General features: G+C 39.1%; 9 protein-coding genes across 11 annotated transcripts; all 9 read right to left on the bottom strand.

Moving 5' to 3' along the window:
- Window positions 1–463: 463 nt before the first annotated feature.
- LSM04_006534 (uncharacterized protein) lies at window positions 464–823 on the bottom strand (the record flags this gene model as incomplete). The annotated part of the gene is made up of 1 exon (XM_067333051.1): window positions 464–823. One exon carries the CDS (start codon window positions 821–823, stop codon window positions 464–466), a length of 360 nt encoding a protein of 119 aa, XP_067185764.1.
- Window positions 824–1,297: 474 nt separating this feature from the next.
- Window positions 1,298–3,272, bottom strand: LSM04_007943 (uncharacterized protein; the record flags this gene model as incomplete). Its single annotated transcript, XM_067333050.1, has 2 exons — window positions 1,298–2,950; window positions 3,189–3,272. The coding sequence occupies 2 exons, from the start codon at window positions 3,270–3,272 to the stop codon at window positions 1,298–1,300; spliced, it is 1,737 nt and encodes a 578-aa protein (XP_067185833.1).
- Window positions 3,273–3,775: 503 nt separating this feature from the next.
- On the bottom strand, window positions 3,776–6,739 carry LSM04_002609 (DNA-directed DNA polymerase; the record flags this gene model as incomplete). The annotated part of the gene is made up of 1 exon (XM_067333049.1): window positions 3,776–6,739. The coding sequence occupies one exon, from the start codon at window positions 6,737–6,739 to the stop codon at window positions 3,776–3,778; it is 2,964 nt and encodes a 987-aa protein (XP_067185611.1).
- Window positions 6,740–7,230: 491 nt separating this feature from the next.
- On the bottom strand, window positions 7,231–8,301 carry LSM04_005796 (the record flags this gene model as incomplete). Of its 3 annotated transcripts, XM_067333046.1 has the most annotated exons (2): window positions 7,231–7,750; window positions 7,898–8,301. In XM_067333046.1, the coding sequence occupies 2 exons, from the start codon at window positions 8,299–8,301 to the stop codon at window positions 7,231–7,233; spliced, it is 924 nt and encodes a 307-aa protein (XP_067185735.1). The 3 variants fall into 3 exon arrangements, with proteins under 3 accessions (XP_067185735.1, XP_067185736.1, XP_067185737.1); XM_067333047.1 differs by lacking the exon at window positions 7,898–8,301 and having other exon boundaries at window positions 7,231–7,698; XM_067333048.1 differs by lacking the exon at window positions 7,231–7,750 and having other exon boundaries at window positions 7,897–8,301.
- A 294-nt stretch (window positions 8,302–8,595) lies between these two features.
- Window positions 8,596–9,460, bottom strand: LSM04_008191 (uncharacterized protein; the record flags this gene model as incomplete). Its single annotated transcript, XM_067333045.1, has 2 exons — window positions 8,596–9,154; window positions 9,294–9,460. 2 exons carry the CDS (start codon window positions 9,458–9,460, stop codon window positions 8,596–8,598), a joined length of 726 nt encoding a protein of 241 aa, XP_067185846.1.
- Window positions 9,461–10,033: 573 nt separating this feature from the next.
- On the bottom strand, window positions 10,034–11,263 carry LSM04_008303 (uncharacterized protein; the record flags this gene model as incomplete). Its single annotated transcript, XM_067333044.1, has 1 exon — window positions 10,034–11,263. One exon carries the CDS (start codon window positions 11,261–11,263, stop codon window positions 10,034–10,036), a length of 1,230 nt encoding a protein of 409 aa, XP_067185856.1.
- A 1,203-nt stretch (window positions 11,264–12,466) lies between these two features.
- Window positions 12,467–14,140, bottom strand: LSM04_007617 (Leucine-rich repeat; the record flags this gene model as incomplete). Its single annotated transcript, XM_067333042.1, has 1 exon — window positions 12,467–14,140. The coding sequence occupies one exon, from the start codon at window positions 14,138–14,140 to the stop codon at window positions 12,467–12,469; it is 1,674 nt and encodes a 557-aa protein (XP_067185818.1).
- A 762-nt stretch (window positions 14,141–14,902) lies between these two features.
- LSM04_006463 (OsmC/Ohr family) lies at window positions 14,903–15,736 on the bottom strand (the record flags this gene model as incomplete). The annotated part of the gene is made up of 1 exon (XM_067333041.1): window positions 14,903–15,736. The coding sequence occupies one exon, from the start codon at window positions 15,734–15,736 to the stop codon at window positions 14,903–14,905; it is 834 nt and encodes a 277-aa protein (XP_067185761.1).
- Window positions 15,737–16,463: 727 nt separating this feature from the next.
- LSM04_005068 (uncharacterized protein) lies at window positions 16,464–19,187 on the bottom strand (the record flags this gene model as incomplete). The annotated part of the gene is made up of 1 exon (XM_067333040.1): window positions 16,464–19,187. The coding sequence occupies one exon, from the start codon at window positions 19,185–19,187 to the stop codon at window positions 16,464–16,466; it is 2,724 nt and encodes a 907-aa protein (XP_067185711.1).
- Window positions 19,188–19,573: the final 386 nt, after the last annotated feature.

The raw sequence follows: 19,573 nt of genomic DNA, 5'->3' as shown, positions 1-19,573 counted from the left end.
GTTTATGTGTGTGTAGATGTGGGTCTGAGTGAGTGAGCGAGTGAGTGTATGTGTATGAGTTTGCGTATGTATGATGCTCTCTCCCAACACCGTACCACGTTTCCCAAACTACAGCACCCCAACAGACCCCTTAGGTAAGTATATGTATATATATATGTATGTATAAATCTACAGAATGTCAATTCCCGAGACATAATAGAAGGAGGAAAGGAATATTGTATTACAAACGATATTAATCCAATAAATATAAGCGAGAAAAAGAGATCAAAATATAGTAACGTTTATTAGAATTACACTTGAGTGAAATCTCACACACCATTCACCACACACACACATACTCACATAAACATAAAAACAAACAAACCATGTTTGTTACCTTAAGAAAAAAATCTTGTTTGCCTTTAATTTTTCTTTCCTATCGACATCTGTAATATGTGTGTCCTCATGTATGTAGAAAAATAACTTAACGATTTCGTATGGTTAAGGCCTGTACAAGAAGTCGCTGCGCACGTTGTCGTCCCATTTCCTCTGGTGTAATTACAGAAGAAGTCTTCTGTCTAGCAATATCATTTTTATTTTCACCCTTTACCGGAGGCAAACCATCTTCAGAGGACTTTTTTATCATTGGTTGAGGTAGCATCAAATTCAGTAGTTCACTGCGCAGACGTTTTAAAGTTGCCTCTTCATTTACCCCAACTTCAATGTAATCAGCAACAGCACTGAGTAGTTCTGAATTCATTGCTGTACTAGAGGTTATCTGATGCCTTTGAATTTCAGCATCTGCAGCGGAGAGCAGCTGCAATAACTCCTCTCGGGCATTCATTCCTTGAGAGGCCTGTAGAAGCGAATCAATACACCGACACCCACAGAGAGAGAGAGAGAGATATTATACATAAAAAAAAACAATAATAAAAAAAGCACCTGAATGATAAGAAGAAATGCATTAATACTCAAATTTAACAATAAGGAAAAAAAAATTAGAATTTATAATTAAAACAAATAAATAGGTACTCATTTTGAGTAAAGTGAGGAAAAAAAAACAGAAAGGGAAACACGATAAATAAATAAATAAGGACTTGTAAAATGTAAAGGAGTCCCAAATAGTCTCACGCTCACGTTCTTCTTTTTCTTCTTGTATAGGAGTAAAAAAAGAAACAGACACCTCAAGCACACGTCGCTCCAATTCATGAACCTCTGCAGTAGAAACAGATGGGAAACCCATCGTATTCCCAACATCTGCTCCACCTTTCCTCTTTCCAGCTTGTAATTTAGCATTACGTTCTAAAACAACAAGTTTTCAGGTTCTCAATTCCATTTCTCGTCGCCAGTTTGCGAGCAAAATAAGAGCATTCCTTATGTTTACTTTGTTGTTTTCATTGTTGTAATTGTCGATATTCGATACACTAATACTGTTGTCACTGGTAATAGGGAATTCTAATTGTGGTTCCAACATACTCTCAAGAGGAGGAGTCGAAAAAGAAGTCAAAGGAGGAGGAAGAGGAAAAGAAGGAAGATGAGTTAAAAAAGACGTTAAAAAACTATGTACATATACCGGTGTAACAGATTCTGTATTCTGTGAAATCTCCAGTGATTCCTCCTCAACAGTGTTTGATCTTGGAGCTTCACGAGAAGGTGATGATACAGCACTGTTTAATACTGTACCACACGGTGACTGGGGTGCATTTACCCTTAAAGCACAGCAAACTCTACTGCATATTGAAACCACAAGCGGACTCACCATAAGACTAGTCACCCTAGTTCGAACAGAACCAAAACGATCTATCTTTTCTCCACGCATAGCCGCCAATCGATATTCTTTAAATCGTAAATGTGTAAAAATAGGAAAAGCGTGAGCAGACTCTTCCAGACGACGTGAGACATCCAACACAACTAGAGGACGGCGGAAAAGTGGAAAAAGTGTGAGTACTGCCGCCACACTGCATATTGTTCCCTGAAGTGTGAGATCAGGGATAATGTCTGTTACGCAGCGGGCACAAATCGTACTCGCCATTGCGAGTTGGGCATCTTTTAGAAAGAGAGAAAGTGTGTGAAGCCAGCGCAATACCAATTTTTTGTCATCTGCACGAATAATACAACAGTGATGTTCTAGGGCAGCTGAGACAAAACCAGCAAGTTGTTTCGCTAATCCTATATTACTACCAATCGTACTACTACTACTGTCTAATAAAACAGGTAATAAAGTCTCACATGGACGAATATGCTGCCACACTATACCTGCACGTAACCAACCATTAATATCTGCAGTCATCTTAGGGATATGACGTGAGCATTCATGTACTACAGTTCCACCCTCAACATCAGATCCAGGCGTAGAAGCGTAACAACTACCATTACTATTGGTATTATTCATAGATGCATCGATAATTTTATTCCTTCTATTCTCTTCCACAGCATTCAGATTGGTTGTTATCGTCTGTTGTGTTAACAGTAAATGGTCTCGTAAAAGAGGAAATATAAAATAAATCCGTGAAGAGTCTTTGCATGAGTTAATAACAAAGGTTACAGCGCAATGTACCTGCAAAGATGGGGAACCTCCTCCAGCATAGCCTTCTCTCACTTTAAAAAAGAGTGTAATAAGTGTCAAACCTACTTCAGAAAGTAAAGTCATTTTAGGCCGCTGAAACAGTGCAATGTTATCCATATTAGAAACATTTTGACTGGACATAACATCAGAAGTTTTTACATCGTATGAGGGTATATCAAGTTTTTGCATAGAGAAAAGATCCTTCAAAACAAAACTCTTAAGACGTTCTAAAAGAGATGAAGAAATACCTTGCCCAAATATCTGCTCATCTAATGTTCGTATTCCATGGTATGGATGAGAATCAATAAAAAAATAAGAAATTACTTCTTGCTGATTTATTTCTGGAGTCCGCAAGACATCATCACTTTGCAGTGGAAATCCTTCTGAAAGGAATTCCTGCTCCTGCTATTCTTGCATCAACATGAAAGTCTCACTTTGATCTAAGGTGTTGTCATGAGACAATATGCCCAAGTAACAAATAGGTACTATACGACAAAATAACAAAGAAAAAGAGAAGAGACAGGTATAAAGATTTGCGGTATACACAGACACACAAACAGTGATTAAAAAAAAAAAAAAGAACACGTGTTTTTCTTTTGGTTTCTTAAAGATCATCTTTTAGTATGGCAGTAGCCAGGTACACGGAATATAAAGAAGCAGATGTCCCATCTGTTCTTTGTTTAAACATGCAATAACGCTGGTGGAATGCCATTCTGTGTAATGGCATACTCTGATTTCCACAGCAAGAAGGAGTATAAAGCAAATTAAGAAGGAAACAAACAAAGAAACTTCCTTCCACTTTTTTCAACAACAGGAAACAATATGCGAACACAGAACCAAACAAACACACATACAAGTGAGCAATCAAAAATAAAAAAAAGCAAAACGTTTCAGAACACATGTGTACGTGTTTATTTTTTTCTTCTGCACTACTTCTTCTTTTCTTCTCTTCCTTGTGTATTTTTATGCATCTTTTTTTCTTCCCATTCCCCAAAAATCTCTTGGTACCTCCAAAATTCTTTTTCCGCCTTATTACCTCTTCTTAGTTCATTATTGTACGTTTCTCTCTGTATAAATAAATAAATAAATAAATAAATAAATAAATAAATAAATAAATATATATATATATATATATATATCTGTAGTCAGCTGTTTTTTTTTGCTTTTTGCAAGAGGCACATATGCAGGTAAAATAATAATAAATACCCCCACCCCCGCCCCCATTTTCTTTTACGACACCTGGCGAATACCCAAATCATGATCCACTGTCCATTCCTCCATCTCTCCCAGTGATCGTCCCACCTTTGCCGTTACGCGGAGTGGCACGAGGAGTGAAACGGCGTGTGCCATACAGTGTGCGACGAGGGGCACCACCCGCTGCAGCAGATGTGTAGGGATAACGAGTACGAGTTCATCGTGAATCTGCGCCAGTAATTTCACTTCACCCACGTACGGCTGCAGCACCTCCCGCTCCACGGCCAGCATGCCGAGTTTCACCACATCCGCGGCACTTCCCTGCACGACGGTGTTGAAGGCCTGTCGCTCGGCCCCGGCGCGGCGGCTCATCACGCGATCGTCAATGTCCGCCAGTCGCCGCCGCCGGCCGCTGAGTGTCCGGACGCCGCCGTTGGCGCGGCAGTCGGCGATAACGCGCCGGTGGAACTCCGCCACGTGCGGGAAGGCCGCGCGGAATTGGGCCGCCACTCGCATCGCCCGCTCGAGCGGGACGCCCATCTGCGCGGCGAGGGTGCGGGGACCGGCGCCGTAGAGCGTCCCGAAGACCGCCCGCTTCGCCAACGTCCGCTCGTCGCCGCTGACGGGGGACTTGCGGAAGAGCGTCTCAGCGATGGCGCGGTGGATGTCGGTGGCGTTTGTGAGGGCGTCGACGAGGGCCGCATCGGCGGAGAGGTGGGCGAGCACGCGGAGTTCAATCTGCTCATAGTCCACAGAGAGAAGAGTGCAGCCGGCAGGGGCCGCAAAGCACCGGCGGAAGGAGGCCATATCCGCCTCATGAGACACACGGATATCATCGTTATCAATAACACGGGGACGTGGGAGATTCTGCAGATTCGGTTCTACACAAGAAAGTCGTCCAGTGTCAGTACCCTCTTGGATAAAATTAGGATGCAATTTAACCCATTTTATACTAGAATCACCTGTCATATTTGCATCAATTGTGTTTGTATTTGTACCATCCGTAATGCAACGATCTGTAAATTCTCCTTCATCATTTACAAGAGGAATAGCTGTTTCCATCATCCCAACGGTGTAAGTTTGAAGAAGTTTTGCAGCTTTTCTGTACGCAATAAGAATATGAGGAAATTCATGATGAGGTGCCAAAAGTTTTAATGTTTCCTCTGAAGTTGATAATTTACCACTCTTCGTAACAGCTACAGCACAACTACTAGATCCATCAGATTCTGTATGTGTAAGGTGTATACCAAGACGAAGAACTTCGTATATAGCTACCCTACAATCATCTAAGTTTTGTAGATTAAAATCTGGCATAGATGGAAGAAGTTTCTGAGCTGCAGCCTGAAATTCCTCCATTTTTGAAGCACAACGTAACTTAAAACCTGCTACTTCTGACATATTAACAGTAAACCCATTTAGTTTCATAGATGCACAAAGAATAGATATACGTTTTTCTTGTTTAAGAAAAGCTGGTAATAATCCAAGTGTTCCGAGTTGTCCATAGAGTGAACGGTAAAGAGGTACCATATAATAAACACGATGACAAATAATTTGTTTAAGTGTACATCCAACGACATTTCTAAATCCTGCAGAAAGACCTATTTGTTGTTGAGATGATTGTAATAATACATCATAATCTGTAAATGCATCTGAGCCCTCTGATGTTTGTAGCATCCATGCCATAAGACGTATATCTGAAATACAAGAGGTAAAGAGTTTACCTTGACGATAGGAGAGTAATAAAAGTAACAGTGAAGGAGCATTAAAGGTAACAATTTCAACTCCAGGAAGTTCTTCTAACACACGTACAAGGAGAATTAATCCTTGAGTAGAAGGAATTATTAATACTTCATCTTTCCATCGAAGAATAAACGATTGTACTTTTAAATGGCTCATTTCAGGATTAACTCCTCGAACAAAATGAACTTTACCATTACTGTTCGCAGAGATAGAGAAATTTGTATCTCCTTCATGTGTAACAAAAGCTACAAAAAGTGTAGGTGCTTGAATACGATTTGGATCATTAAGTGCAGACTGTATATCATTAAATAAATTATTACTCTCATTTTTATTATTATCATCTATTTCTTTAAATGGAACTGCTAATGACGCATGTCGTGAATCAGTAGAAGTATCAGATGGCATACTAAACAAATTTTGAGGACTTGGCCCTTTCAATTGGCGTTTTGAAGCAGCAGTTGTAGAAGCCTTACGATTGGATTGCTTTTTCTTCTTTTCGGCAAGTGATGTCTTATTTTCTCCTTCTTCTTCTTCTATAGTTTTCCTTCGCTTAGTCGTTGCAGCACCTCGTTTCGCTAAAGATTTTTCCTCCAACTCACTATCAGACTCTCTGTTATGTTTCTTTCCACTACTAATACTTCTTTTCTTGTTCCTGGTATTATTACTCCTACTGCTACTATTACCACCACTACTTCCCGTAGTATTATTAGTATTAGTAGAATTAGTAGTATGGTTATTGGTATTATTGCTAGTATTGGCATTAATAGATGGCCCACTGTTTTTTCCACGTTTCTCCCGGCGGGCCGCCATACAGTTTTCCTCCTCTCTGGCTTGACCAACACGCGATGAAAGTGCTATTAATTGTCGGCAAATAGAAGAGTCCATCTCATCACTCTCACTCTTCTTTCTTCTTTCATTATCTTTATCGTCTTCCTCCATATTGTATACTTGCCGTCCAAAACCGGCTTCTTCCTCCTCTTCGACAATAACAACAGCTCCTCCTCCTCCTCCTGATGTTGATAATATCGATGTTGATGATGAGGCCGGTAATTGAATTGTGGATAAGGAGCCGGAAATGACATCCTTATTAAGACCAAACGCCATCCATTTCTGTAAGTTACTTGAAGAAGAACTCACACTTGATGTATTAACGTTCTCTTCAGCAGGTCTAATGTGTGTAAGCGTTACTGGAATATAATTCTGGTGTTGAAGATGATGATGGAAATGATGATGTGCATAGTGAGATTGCTTTGGTTGCATTTGACCTTCAACTGGAATAGTCAAATAATAGGGGGATATGGGCCTTATTTGAGAGTTCATGGGATTATTAATAACACACATTAGCGGGAAAGGAAGAAAGAAATAGATAGATATAATGATTACAGTCATACTGTCAATGAATGAGTACATTCTACAAACATAATAATAATAATAATAATAATAATAATAATAATAATAATAATAATAATAATAATAATAATAATAATACTAAGAAAACAACATTCATACAAGTGGGAAATATTAAGACAATAGACAAAACAAAAAGAGAATAGTAACATAGTATCAGCGATAGGAATAGATATCGTGGGAAAAAGTAGTGAACACAAAGAAATATAAATAAAATAAATAAACAAATAATAATAGAGAAAAAGTATATATATATATATATATGACACCAGGGGAGTCCTCCAAGAAAACAGTAAAAAATAATTTTTTAGGATTTTCTTCCTTTTTTCCAAAATAGGGTAAATTTAAAAAGGATGCTCACTCAGTGCTTTCAGATATGATTGAAACCTCCCATTTGAGTCGTAATCATTTATACGACGACCACTCAACATCAATACACGTTCTGGTGATCGAAGTAAGTCCACCAGTTCAAACAATAACTGTTGCTCTAATAAAAGACTTCCCATAAATCCATTACTCGCAGAGGAACGCGCCATGTAAATATATCGTAATAACTCTGCAATAGGATCAGGATTTGCTACCTGCATAAGAACCAAACGATGTGCATAACCTGTCACAGCATTACGAAAAAATATTCCCAATGCTAAAATAAAAGTCTTATAAAGCGCAATAATACCCGTATTTGGGAGAAATGAAAAGGAAGATTGAAGTGTCACATCTGATGATGCTACAATCTCGTACATATCTATAATATTATCCGAATCGGTATTTAATTTATTTTCACTTGCATCACGATTTCCTTTTTGGGTCATCAAACCATTATTATTATTATTATTATTATTATTATTATTATTATTATTATTACTGGTATTTTCTAATCTTTTATCGGCATTTAATGACAACAACACGGGTTCCCCTTCCGTTAAGAAATTCCACAACGCCTCTATATCCTCCCCCTAAAAACGTAATGTATATGCTATAGATTGTACAAGCTGTGGGAATTGACTATACTATACCAGTCCACTATTCATATTACAGGCATCTGTGAAGAAAACCTCCAAATCCATCAGTCGAGGCTTAAGTCGATCAAAGGCACTTTTAATATGAGCCTTTTTCTCTTGCAGTGTTCGATAGTAATTCTGAATCGGATTCTTACGATATAAAGCGATAACCGAAACCAATAAGGCGCAGAGAAACGCGTGCAGGAAAAGAATACCAAGCATAGCAAGAAGTGTATTTGCATGAAACATAAAAAATGGTTTTCGTAATCTGTGATTCAAAGCAGCCACGAATTCAAGTAAAATGCCTATTGCCATAACGGTCCAACAAACAGGTATAATCGTAATAAAATTACCAGGTGGTAAAACAAAGGCAATAAAGGATATGATTAGCATCATAATAGAAACAAGATCCATAACACCCAGACTTGTTACGATGAATGGTATTATGATTAAACGTGGTAATTAATGTCCAATCGCTAATTGTCGTTTTTTTACTTTTGCTGGAGAATGTAATGGAATGAGTTGCCAAAGTGAAAAAGGGGCTTCATTCATATATTCCGCATGTACGGCCATCTCCCTTTGCCTCATATAACACCAACTACCATGCACATAACGAGAGGCCATAATCATATAGAATAATAAAAGTAACTGAAGCCCTTTACGAAATACTGTAAAACTGTGAAACACATTAATCCAATTCTTTCCCTACTATAACACGTTCCATGAATTAATTGGACAATCAATTTTAGTAATTTGCAAGAGGATCTCTTGCTCTAGTGGTGATTGCGCCGCAAGAGATGCTACGAGTAGTAAAAGCGATAATACACTACAACTCTTGCATACCAATTCCGGGAAACGAACTCGTGATTGAGAGAAACCCGTTAAAAGAAATGGGACAATACAGAGAAAATGTACCAGTAGTAATATGAAAAACTCATCCGAGGGATATATAAGAGCGGTAAAGAGTGTAAATACAGTATGAAAAAATACTGAGAAACAGCGAAAAGAACAATTGGTATTGCATAAAGGACGAATAGAATATCGTCGAATAATAATACAAAGTAGTACACTTACAAATATTAAAATGACAGAACATGTTATATTCATAACTAAAAAAAAGAAATGACTTCTTCCCCAAACACCAAAACTTTGAAGTTCGGATTTTATCCATATATTTAACATACCTGGTCTTTTCATCATCCTCCCAAGAGAGACTACAAGTAATAATTGTATACTAGAGCAAAATAATAGCCATATACAACAATGGCTTCTGTGGGAACCAAACCCACAAACACATTTTTCTTCTACGTGTTTCCAATCCATCTGTAAATAAAGTTTCTTCGTTACTTCTACTCTATAGAACTTGTTGTTCTTCTTATTGCTCTGTTTGCTTCTTACTTTCATACCGTGATGCAGTGGCGAGATGAACTACAAGTAGACATGCGGCTATGAGGTTCTGTGCGAGAAGTGCCGCAGTGAAGAGTAAATGAGGGAATAAGAGTGCGAGTACACCACACAACAGAGAGATCCGTTCCGGATGATGAGATCTACTTATGTCATTATTAAGTCCCATAACGCTAATATAAAAGAGAAAGTTTCATTTTCTTTTTTTGTTTTATTTTATACCTTCCTTCTTCTTTTTCTCTTTATTTTTTCTTAATTCCCTCCCTTACTACCTAAAAAAAGAACTGAGGATCAATTTGAAAAAAAGGTAGAAATAAATGAGGGAAAATTAACCCTACATTTATTCATCAGAAGAAAATAATAGAATCCATACAATAAGGAAGACTAAAAAAAACGAAACTGTGTTGTTTGTATCTATATCCACAGATACAGAAATAATGAGGAAGAAAGATATATACCCTTGTGTTAAGCCATATGTGAAGGATTGTATACCTGTGAATAGAGGTAAGCACATCTTTTCAAAACCCTCATACTGTAGAACGAACCGAGTAACCAAGTATATCTTGGGACAACAAACACACACAATAAGGAGAAAAAAAGAGAAAGGGACAGGTATATGTAATCGACAACGACAACAACAACAACAACAACAACAATAAATAATGATTGATCGAAAGAAGGAACAAAACAAGAACGAATACAACCATCATGTCAAAAGTAATAATAGTGACTGCGTTCATTTTCACAAAATAGTCACTTCATCTCCATCATCCATGAGTGTTACGTATGGAACAAAGTGAATTTCTTGCGGAACTCTACCAAGTACCAAAACACGTTCACAAACACGACGCCAAACGTGTTCTCCACTAATAATACGTTCTCCACCTTCAACTCCTTTACATCCATTCAAACATCCTAATGATGCTGTAGATGCTAGCGGTGTTGAAGCCACCGGAGGCATATGACTAGTGCCATTAGTACTACTACTCCCATCACCGCCAGTGTTATTATTGTTATTGTTATTATTGCTTCTACCATTACAAACTTCATCTTGTGAACATCCTGTACGCACAAAAACGACCATTTCTCCATGACCTTGAAGATTCTCATTACTGTGAGTAATGGTTGAATCATGCAATGAGGGGTCTTCTCCAGCACGGGCATCATGTTCTCCTGCTGCCGTCATTCTCCAACTAAGTCGTACAAAGGCCTCATACGATTTCTCCTGCTGTTCTTCTTCTTCTTGTTGTTGCATTCCTCTTGTATTATTGCGATAATTATTACCCGCACATCTCTGACCTCGTTCCTCAAAACAAGTATCCGCAATCTTTTCTCCAAAGAATCCCCACTCTTCACTCCAGAGGTACATTCCATTAGCGGTACAATCTACAGAGAGTGTCATTGGTTCCTCCCAAATAAGTGGAGTTTCTAACATTCGTTTATCGTAAATCTCCTTTTCTTCTTGCGTTGGAGGACGCCATATGCTCTCTTCTTCTGTAGTATTTCCCTGTAAAGGGGCATAATGAGGGGCAACAGAGAGCAATACATGTGGTTCATCACTCGTTGAAAAAAAATGAAAATCTGCAATCCATGTGCAATAATCATCCGGGGACTGTGAAACGATTGTCTCACCACCTCCCTCCCATACTGTTTCTGGCTGCGGCACATCTCCACCGCCATTTCGATTTACAGAGTTCTGCACATGTTCTTGTTTTTCATTTCTTTCTTCTTCTTTTCTCTCTCTTTGTTGTTCTGATTCTCTTTGTTGATCCAGATAAAGTCCACAGCGTCCACTAAACGCATGATGGGAGCGCCATGTTGTGGCGGCGGCGGTGTTATCGGCGGTGAGGGGCACACCGCTGCGGTCTAACATTATCCCCCGCCGGTGTGATTTGCAGAGATGCCGCAGTGGACGGCGTGGGCCAAGAAAGAGACCGTCCGCAATTCGTTCAAACACCCAATGAGAAATCATATTCTTTATTATTTTCTCTTTAAATAAATAAATAAATAAATAAATAAATAAATATATATATATATTTATTTATTTATTTATTTTTGTTTTATTTATTTTTTGATTTTAACCCCCCCTTTTTTCTGGTTGGTGGTCCCCTTTGTGAAATGTCAATAGAGTACAGTGAGTGAAGAGGGTTTCTCCCCACCCTCCACAGCCAACAAATATCTACAGTAACTTTAATAAGGAGAAGAGGAAGAAAAAGATAAAAAAATATATTTATTTATTTTCTCGCAATGACTTTAACAATTGAGTTTATTACGGGAGGTCCAACACGAAAAAAAAATGAAGAAAGAAATAAATATCACACGGGCATATATAGAAAAAAAGAGAAAAAAAACACAGTAAAGTGATCTGCTACTCCCGTTGCTTTTATTCTCCATGTAATCAATTTTGGAAATGTCCCCCCAAAAGGATCTCATGATTTCAAACAAACAAGCAAACAAAAAAGAACGACACGAAAGCAGCATCAGAAAAAATGAAAGGAAAATATTTCATTCCACGATTTACTACACTAATTTAGTAGAATCAAAGGAAAGGTACACATAAGTTAAATGAAAAAAGAAAAGATAGAAAATCACAAAACAAACAAACAAAAAAAAACAGAAAGGCAATAATTGAGAGCCCACGCGTAAAACAAGTAGTGAAAATAAAGCTAACATAAAAGCAAGTCATACGTGAACAATCATAATAAAAGACAGAATGAATATACATATGATTTTCTATATATGTATTTCTTGAAGGGTTCATAAAGACCTATCAACACCACGTATGACCTACTTTTATTCCTTATATTCTTTCTTTTTCATTACTTCTTCCCCGAGTCAGAATTTCACCTACCTATACACACATATATATATATATATATATATATATATATATTATATGTGTCTTCGTATATTTTCACTTTACCGAACCAACCATTATTTTCCCAACCGAAAAACTGAAAAAAAATCAGAACAAAACAAAAATAAGAAAGAAAAATAAAAAGCAACCAAAATTTCTCAATTTTTTTCTTTTTTTTTGTTCCTTTTCAACAGCTTTCTTTTTGGTTGTATTTTAATATATTAGTATAGCTTGATCCTCAATATTGTTTTCTTTTTCTTCGATTCCTTTACTATTTCTCTGCTTTTTTTTTACTGCACTCTCTTATTTCGACGAGACCTATGCCGCACGCAATGTTCTAGAATTACCCTGTTTCTGCTTCGACGCCGATCGACGCGCAGAATACAGAGGCTGCCCAAAACTCTCCCTCGGTGAAAAAGTGTACGATAACGTTCTCATCGAAGGCAAAGAAATAGCACTCATAGAGCTTTTAAGGTCACACTGTGCAGGTAGCATACGTATCTCATTTTCATTATCACTGCCACCACCATCATCATCTTCACACTGAAGAGAGAGAACTGAGGTAAAAACATTAGTACCAATAGCCGGTAACTTTACAGTCTTATGAGAACTTATACCTTCAGGTTTAACGCTCTCTTTAAACTGTGATTTACGTCGTTGAGTTGCACTTCCAAACGTTAAAAGAGCCGGAAACGATGCCTCATCTGTTTGCAAACCACTTACCCTCATATTATGTGACACTTTCTTGACCCCAGACCTTGTGATATAACCATTAGGATTACTACTCTTCACACTACTGATACTGCATTCATTAATAGCCCTCTTTGCATTACACATAAGCAGATTTTCCAACTTTATAGCGAGTGGCTTTGAGGTGACACCGGTGAGATGAACACACTGTAGGGCGGTGTTCCCACTCCGCTCCACACAGGCGCAGAGCTCCTCCACGTCATCGTCCACGACGTCAATGCTGTAGGCGATGAGGGTGCGGAGGGTGTGGTTGGTGTGCAGTGCCTTAATGATGGGCAGCAGCGGCCGCTGGGAGGCGGATGACATCTGCGGCTGCCGGACGGCGTCGGACTGCCGGGAGATGTCGAGGGCGACGAGCGTCCGGCTGGCGGCGAGGGCCCCGGCGATGTGGCGGAGACCGGCGGCAGTCATCCCGCAGCCCCGCAGGCGGAGGGCCGCCAGTCGAGGGGCGTCGGCCACTCCAGCCGCGAGAACCGCCGCCGCCGCCTCGCCGATCGGGACGGAGACGTCGAGGGCCGCAAGTGAAGGGCCGCCGTCGCCCCGCAGCAGCCGCGAAAGACCCGCTGCCAACGCCACTTGTGGGTTTTCATTTCCATTTTCGGAGGTTTCTGACTTTTCTGGGTTTTCGTCGCTGTTGTTGGGGGGATAACTGAGGGAGAGGGCGTGCAGGGAGGGGAGCAGGCCGCCCACACAGGCCTCCACCACACACCTCACACCAGCAGGCGTTACGGGATTACCACTCAAGAAAAGACGCTGAATGGATTTGGGACTCACTGCGAGGGCCTCAAGAAGTACACCAAGACCGTCATCGGTGATATTATTATCAGAAAGCACTAACGTCATTAGGCGATCATCAGAGGAGAGAAGTGGTACAAGGGCTCGAACCCCATCGTCCTCTATGCGTAATCCATGGAGATCAAGTGTGATTCGCCGATCAGAATGATGAGGAATAGAATTAGCCTGTTCCCCCGTCCGTTGACGTAGGAGATGTTCACATAATGATAAAGCGCCATCTGGACCAATGGGTACACGTTTACCATATCGTTTGCGCCACTTGGGTGGCGGTATCACAGAACTTTTAACTCTGCAGGAGCGTAAAAGAGAAGCAACACATTTTTTACGAAGAAGTTCTTTTTCATAAGCTATTACTGCTGCTCCAGCTGCAGCTTCTTTCGGTGTCAAGACAGAATCATCCCCACCGCTCGCACAACAAACGAATATATCTCGTAGCCGTGTTATCATTTAACTAACTTACCATACAGATATATAAAGTAAATAAATAATCAAATATATAAGCGAAAATATCCTGAGCCAATGCGTAAAATACAAAGAAACAGAAGAACTAAGCACAGCTAAAGTCAAGGAAGTAAAAAATCCCACTTGAAAATACTTGCACTATTCACTTTAAGACCGTGTGATTCCCTTTTATTTTATTTTTAAGACTTGTAGCCTCAAGGGATCCCAACGGCGGAGGATGAACAAAAAATATTAACCCCCTCACTCTTATTCCACGAAAATATAAAAAAATGTTTATACTCTATGAATATAGAATTTAAAAACTCCTATCCCCCACTTTTTCTTTCTAAATAATAGCACAACAGATAAAAATTAAAAAAAAATAAACAATCCTAAATAAGAGAGAGAAAAAGAGAAAAATAAACAGAAAGGAATTATCTGAAAAACAAAACAAAACAAAAATGAAGGTATATTATCATTATAAAATCTATGTAGTGCAACCTATAAAAGAGAGGTACTCTGAAGAAGTAATAGTAGAAATAACACTACTACCATATTTTCCCTCTTCCACCCCTTTCCATTCTTTTGATTTTTCTCCTTTACAATTTTATCCCTCTGATTTTTTCGCCCACCACAGAGAGAGAAAAAGAGAGAAAGATGATAAAACTACTTCTCCATTTATCCCTCTCTGTCACACACACACACACACACACAGACACACAAAGACGCATAATCATACACATGAAAATTATACTCTTTCCCTTGGTTTTATTTATCTTTCGTACCATTACTACGGTTAGGGGTTCCAGGGAGGTGTAACTCATCAGGATCGTCCAACTGTCCATAATCTCTCTTTGTAGAAGAGGTATAACGACCATACCCTGGTGTTCCACGTGGAATACTCTCTTTGTCTTCCCCATCAACACCTCTGCCAATAGTACCGCTTCTACCATCAACAGAACCATTATTATCAACAATTCCCCCTCCTGTAGGAGATGTCGTACTGCGCCATTCGATCTTCCCTTCCATGGCGTTGGCAACTGGACATCGTTTCTGTAGTTTTTCAGCAAATGCCATTACTTGTTCTTCTGAGGCATTTGGGGCATCTATGTATCCAACAACTACATTCTCATGTCCAACCTGTGTACCATTCTTTACCGTTTTCTTTTCAAGTCGCATACTTACATTCTTCACATCAATTCCTTCTTCTACGGCAACTTCCGCTGCATGGGATGCGGCACAGTGTTGCAATAAAGCCATAGCTCCAGCATTTGTTGAAGTTGCTTCCTTTAATGCCTCTCCTAATGCTGATGCACGCATCTTAATACGTTCAGCAAGGCTTAAATCTTTAAGAGCTTCTTCAGATTTAATTCTCACTTGTTCTTGTTGCTGACGCAATATTTCTTCATAGGCTGCACGATGCTGCTGTCGCTTTTCCCGTAATTCAGGACTTTCATCAGGATTTTCACCTTTTAGTGTCTGACAAACTTTTGTTGCTGAACTAACAGATTCATTTGTATGAAAACGCAACAGGGCAGGTACTTTTCTCAATTCTTCCAGTAGAACCGTCCAAACTGAGTTAGAAATTCGTGAACGACGCATTAGTGAATAATAATAGTAATAGTAATAATAATAATAATAATAATAATAATAATAATAATAATAATAACTGGAATTCTAACCAACCAGTAAAGAAATAGTATAAATCCTTTCGTTTCTATTTAAGAAAGGAAAAAGAAAACTATATATAAATAAATATATATAGCAGCTATGAAGGGAAACCGGGCCAACAATCACAGAAAGGATATAGGGGAATGAGTCTTCTTATTGCTGTCTCATAGTAAAAAAAAAAAATAATGAGAAAAGAAAGGCAAAAAAAAGTAAAGAAATATGATGATCAAATTGAAGATAAAACATATTAATTTTATCGAACAGATAAAACAATTTTTGTCTTAACCAAAGAAGAATGAGACAAAAACACCACCCCACCAGAGAAGTACATAAGAGCCATAGACTCGTAAAGTCACAAAAGGAAAAAAGTATTAACGAATCATGACGCAAAATATTCCAAAAAAAAAAAAAAAACTGAAAAGAAAAGCACAGTATATATATATATATATATATATGATATTTTTCTACAGCTATACATTATTGAGATTCCAGAAACTGGTATGATGAAATCAAAAACTAAAAAAAAAAAGGAATTGTAAACATGTTTGGTTCCAGCTGTTATTACATAACAGGAAAGCAAAAAGGAGGACATCATAATGAAAAAAAAAGCAAATTGGAAACTGTTCTTGGCGTTTAACATAGAAATATATAAAATCAGTTAGCTTAACGCCTCTTCAAAGAGTTCTCGCTGTAGTTTAAGAAATGGCTCATCCTCACCACGGATACATTTACATTCGATTTTAGGGTTACTAAACAGTGTTTCCACATCATGGCAATGATCTTCCAGCATATGCTTTATAATGGTTTTCCTTGTTGGTACAGCAGGTGGTGGATTTGATGTCTGTCCTATAAGTTGTTGCACACGCACACGTGGGGACGTTGCTGGTGGCAATTGAGACTTTGTACTAATGCTCTTATTGGTAGTACTTTTTTTTTTACTATCTTCACAATGTTTTGCAATTTTTCCTCCCCATCTACCATATCCTACTATAGTGGCAGTACCCGGTGGGTCCAACTCTGATGGATGACTCTGTTGTAAATAACTCATTATATGAGATGCCTCAATTTCTGGTAGTGTCTTACTCCTCTTGGTAACTCCACTACTATCACTACGATCTACTTTTGCCTTTATAGTTGGAATTGAAGTATTGTATACTATTGGACTTTGATTGGTAGAATCATCTGCGGCATAGCGAGAAGCATTTCCATCACAGATTGCTGGTCGTTTTATCTTGAGTGACGGACGTGAGGCAATGTCAACCGCATATTCTTCCGGTACTGGTGTACGTTGGTCAAAAAATGCGGGTTGAGTCATTCCAGAACCCAAACTATAAGCATTAGTATTATTAATAGTAGAACCCAATCTTTCTGTTACAGCTTTCATTCTCATCGTACGTTTCTGTTGCTTCTCTCGTGTTTCCATATATGTATTGTAGTGCAATACCATATCTTTAATGGTATCAGCGAGTGTTTCTCCCTGTCGACGTGGATTACATTTAATTTCACCTTCCTCATATAACTTCTCTAATAGTTCGGTAACAGCCGCCTCTGTGGCACATCTTTTTACAACCGCCTGAGCTTCTTCAGTGTTACTGCGCACGAAACTCGCATGTTCGTCAAGTGCACCTATCAGCAATGCTGCCACACCATTACCGTTTAGTGAAACAAAATGTAATAAACGCAATAATGTATCACGATCACATGATTCCAACGCAGCGTGATATTTTGTAGGAAGTCCACTATGTTTTAGTGTTGTTCGTTCCTCGTCTCCATCCCCAGATCGTTCCTTCCAGAGCTGGAGTAATTTTTGCCGCACATCACGTAGCAATTTCCCTTGCTCAACTGTTACCATCTCCATACGAGACATATAGCGCCACATTGTATTTTCCTTGTTTAGTAAGAGTTGAGCTTGATCATGAAATGCATTATTTTCGATACTTATCTCTGTACTACGCTGAATAAGTTCATCTAAAGCATCACGAACTTGTTTTTCTACGGTATCCATACGACGACGAAGTTCCATTCCAAACAGTCCACAAAGACGAATTGCACTATCTACCTCCACACGATTTTTTCCTGTTGTTTCACGTAGAATATCATCTGCCACTTTTACACGTGTAGAATTCTCATTAAGAGTTTGTTGTAGTGCTCGTATCATTTCCCTTGAATGTTGAAGTCCACGGTGGGTGCGATCAATGAGAGCAGAAAAAGCATCAGATAGATGAAGTGTTTCATTATATGCCTCATCCACTTTTACTAATACACTATTTACATCTATATTTGAAGAAAAACTCATAAAGCTGTTAGATCTAGTATTATTCGTATTGCTACTACTATTATTTCCATTACTATTTCTCTCATTTTGATTGCTTCTAGAGTGTGGACCTGTTGTTTTCACAAAGTACTTAAAAAAAGATTCTATTTTTGCAATCTCTTCTGGTTCTCGTGAATCTCGGGGTTTCACAGGAACATAGGGTTCCTTCAGTAGCGCCGAGGGATCCTGTGCACAAGAAAATATCTCCGCCATAGGAGTGTATGTTGATGTTGAAAAGGGTATTTCATTCTCAAGCAATTTAGTTTCTTCTAGTGCTTTCGTACCTCTTATGTTTATAGATTCAATCAAGTGATTAATAGCTTTTACTAGCTTCGCCACAGCATCTTCTGCATGTTCTGCTCTAGAACCTAACTCACTTCGTATTCTTTCGTGTGTTACCACTAGTTCCTTAATAAAACGACGTTGTACATCAAAACCATCAAAAGCTATAGCTTGCATCACATTTACCCATTCCGAATAATATAGTGCTTCTACTTTTGTACGTGCCTTATCTTCAGCAGCAATCAATAAATTAATAGATTTTCGCATTTTTCGCCTTCGTGTTTCTGTTGAACTGCGACGCACAGATTGAGTAGAGGAAGAAAGTGTAGGAGTCACACTTCTCCTAGCTGGACTTGATTTAACTGAAGGTCGCCTTCCACGTGGTGATAGCAGATTATTTTTTTTCCCCGTTGAAGAATTAGAATTTGCATTAACGGGTGATACTGATACTGATGATGATATTGGTCCTTTTTTCCTTCTTACAGCGTCTGGCGTCGCGGTGGATCGTGATGATGTGGATGCAGGAGAGCGCCTGGACTTGGGTCTCCCTGGTGATAGTGATCCACTTAACGGCCGTGAAGCACTGCTGGGGCGTCCGGCGGACCCCAGGCGGTCTGTACGCCCCGGTGGACTTTCCCGGCGTGTGTTTCCGCCGGCCGGCCGCTCCTGCGGGGATTTTGTGGGGGTGGCGGGGGTGCGGTCCGGGGGGAGAATACTCACGTGGAGCTGCCGGCGGCCCTCGCGGAGGGAGTCGGTGGTGGGGATGTTCAGGAGGGGGTCAGCCATCCTGAGAGAGAGACAAGGGGAGAGAGGGACTAATAGAGGAGAAGGAGAAGGAGAGAAAATAAATAAATACACAGAAGGACGAGAAGCATAAGAGGAATAAGGAGAGAAAGAAGGAGTATAAAGGAGTAATATAGATGAGTGTGTGTGTGATAGAAGGTTTTTTTTTTTTCTTCCATCGCAGAAGCATTCTTTGCGTCTTGTCATGGTTGATCCTAGGATTACCATAACATATTGGAAGCAAAAAAAAGGAAAAACAAAATGATAGAAAACGGGGAAAAAACAAAGAAGAAGAAAAAAACAAAAAAAAAAAACACAACAAACATCTATTACAAGCATACAGAAATAATCAGAAAGATATTACATTTTTCATTTTAGCTTGGGCTTAT

Source organism: Trypanosoma melophagium (assembly GCF_022059095.1).
Source record: "Trypanosoma melophagium isolate St. Kilda chromosome Unknown ctg9segment0, whole genome shotgun sequence".
Classification (NCBI taxonomy): domain Eukaryota; phylum Euglenozoa; class Kinetoplastea; order Trypanosomatida; family Trypanosomatidae; genus Trypanosoma; species Trypanosoma melophagium.
The sequence above is the reverse complement of the archived record's forward strand: the minus strand, read 5'-3'. Positions and strand labels throughout refer to the sequence as shown.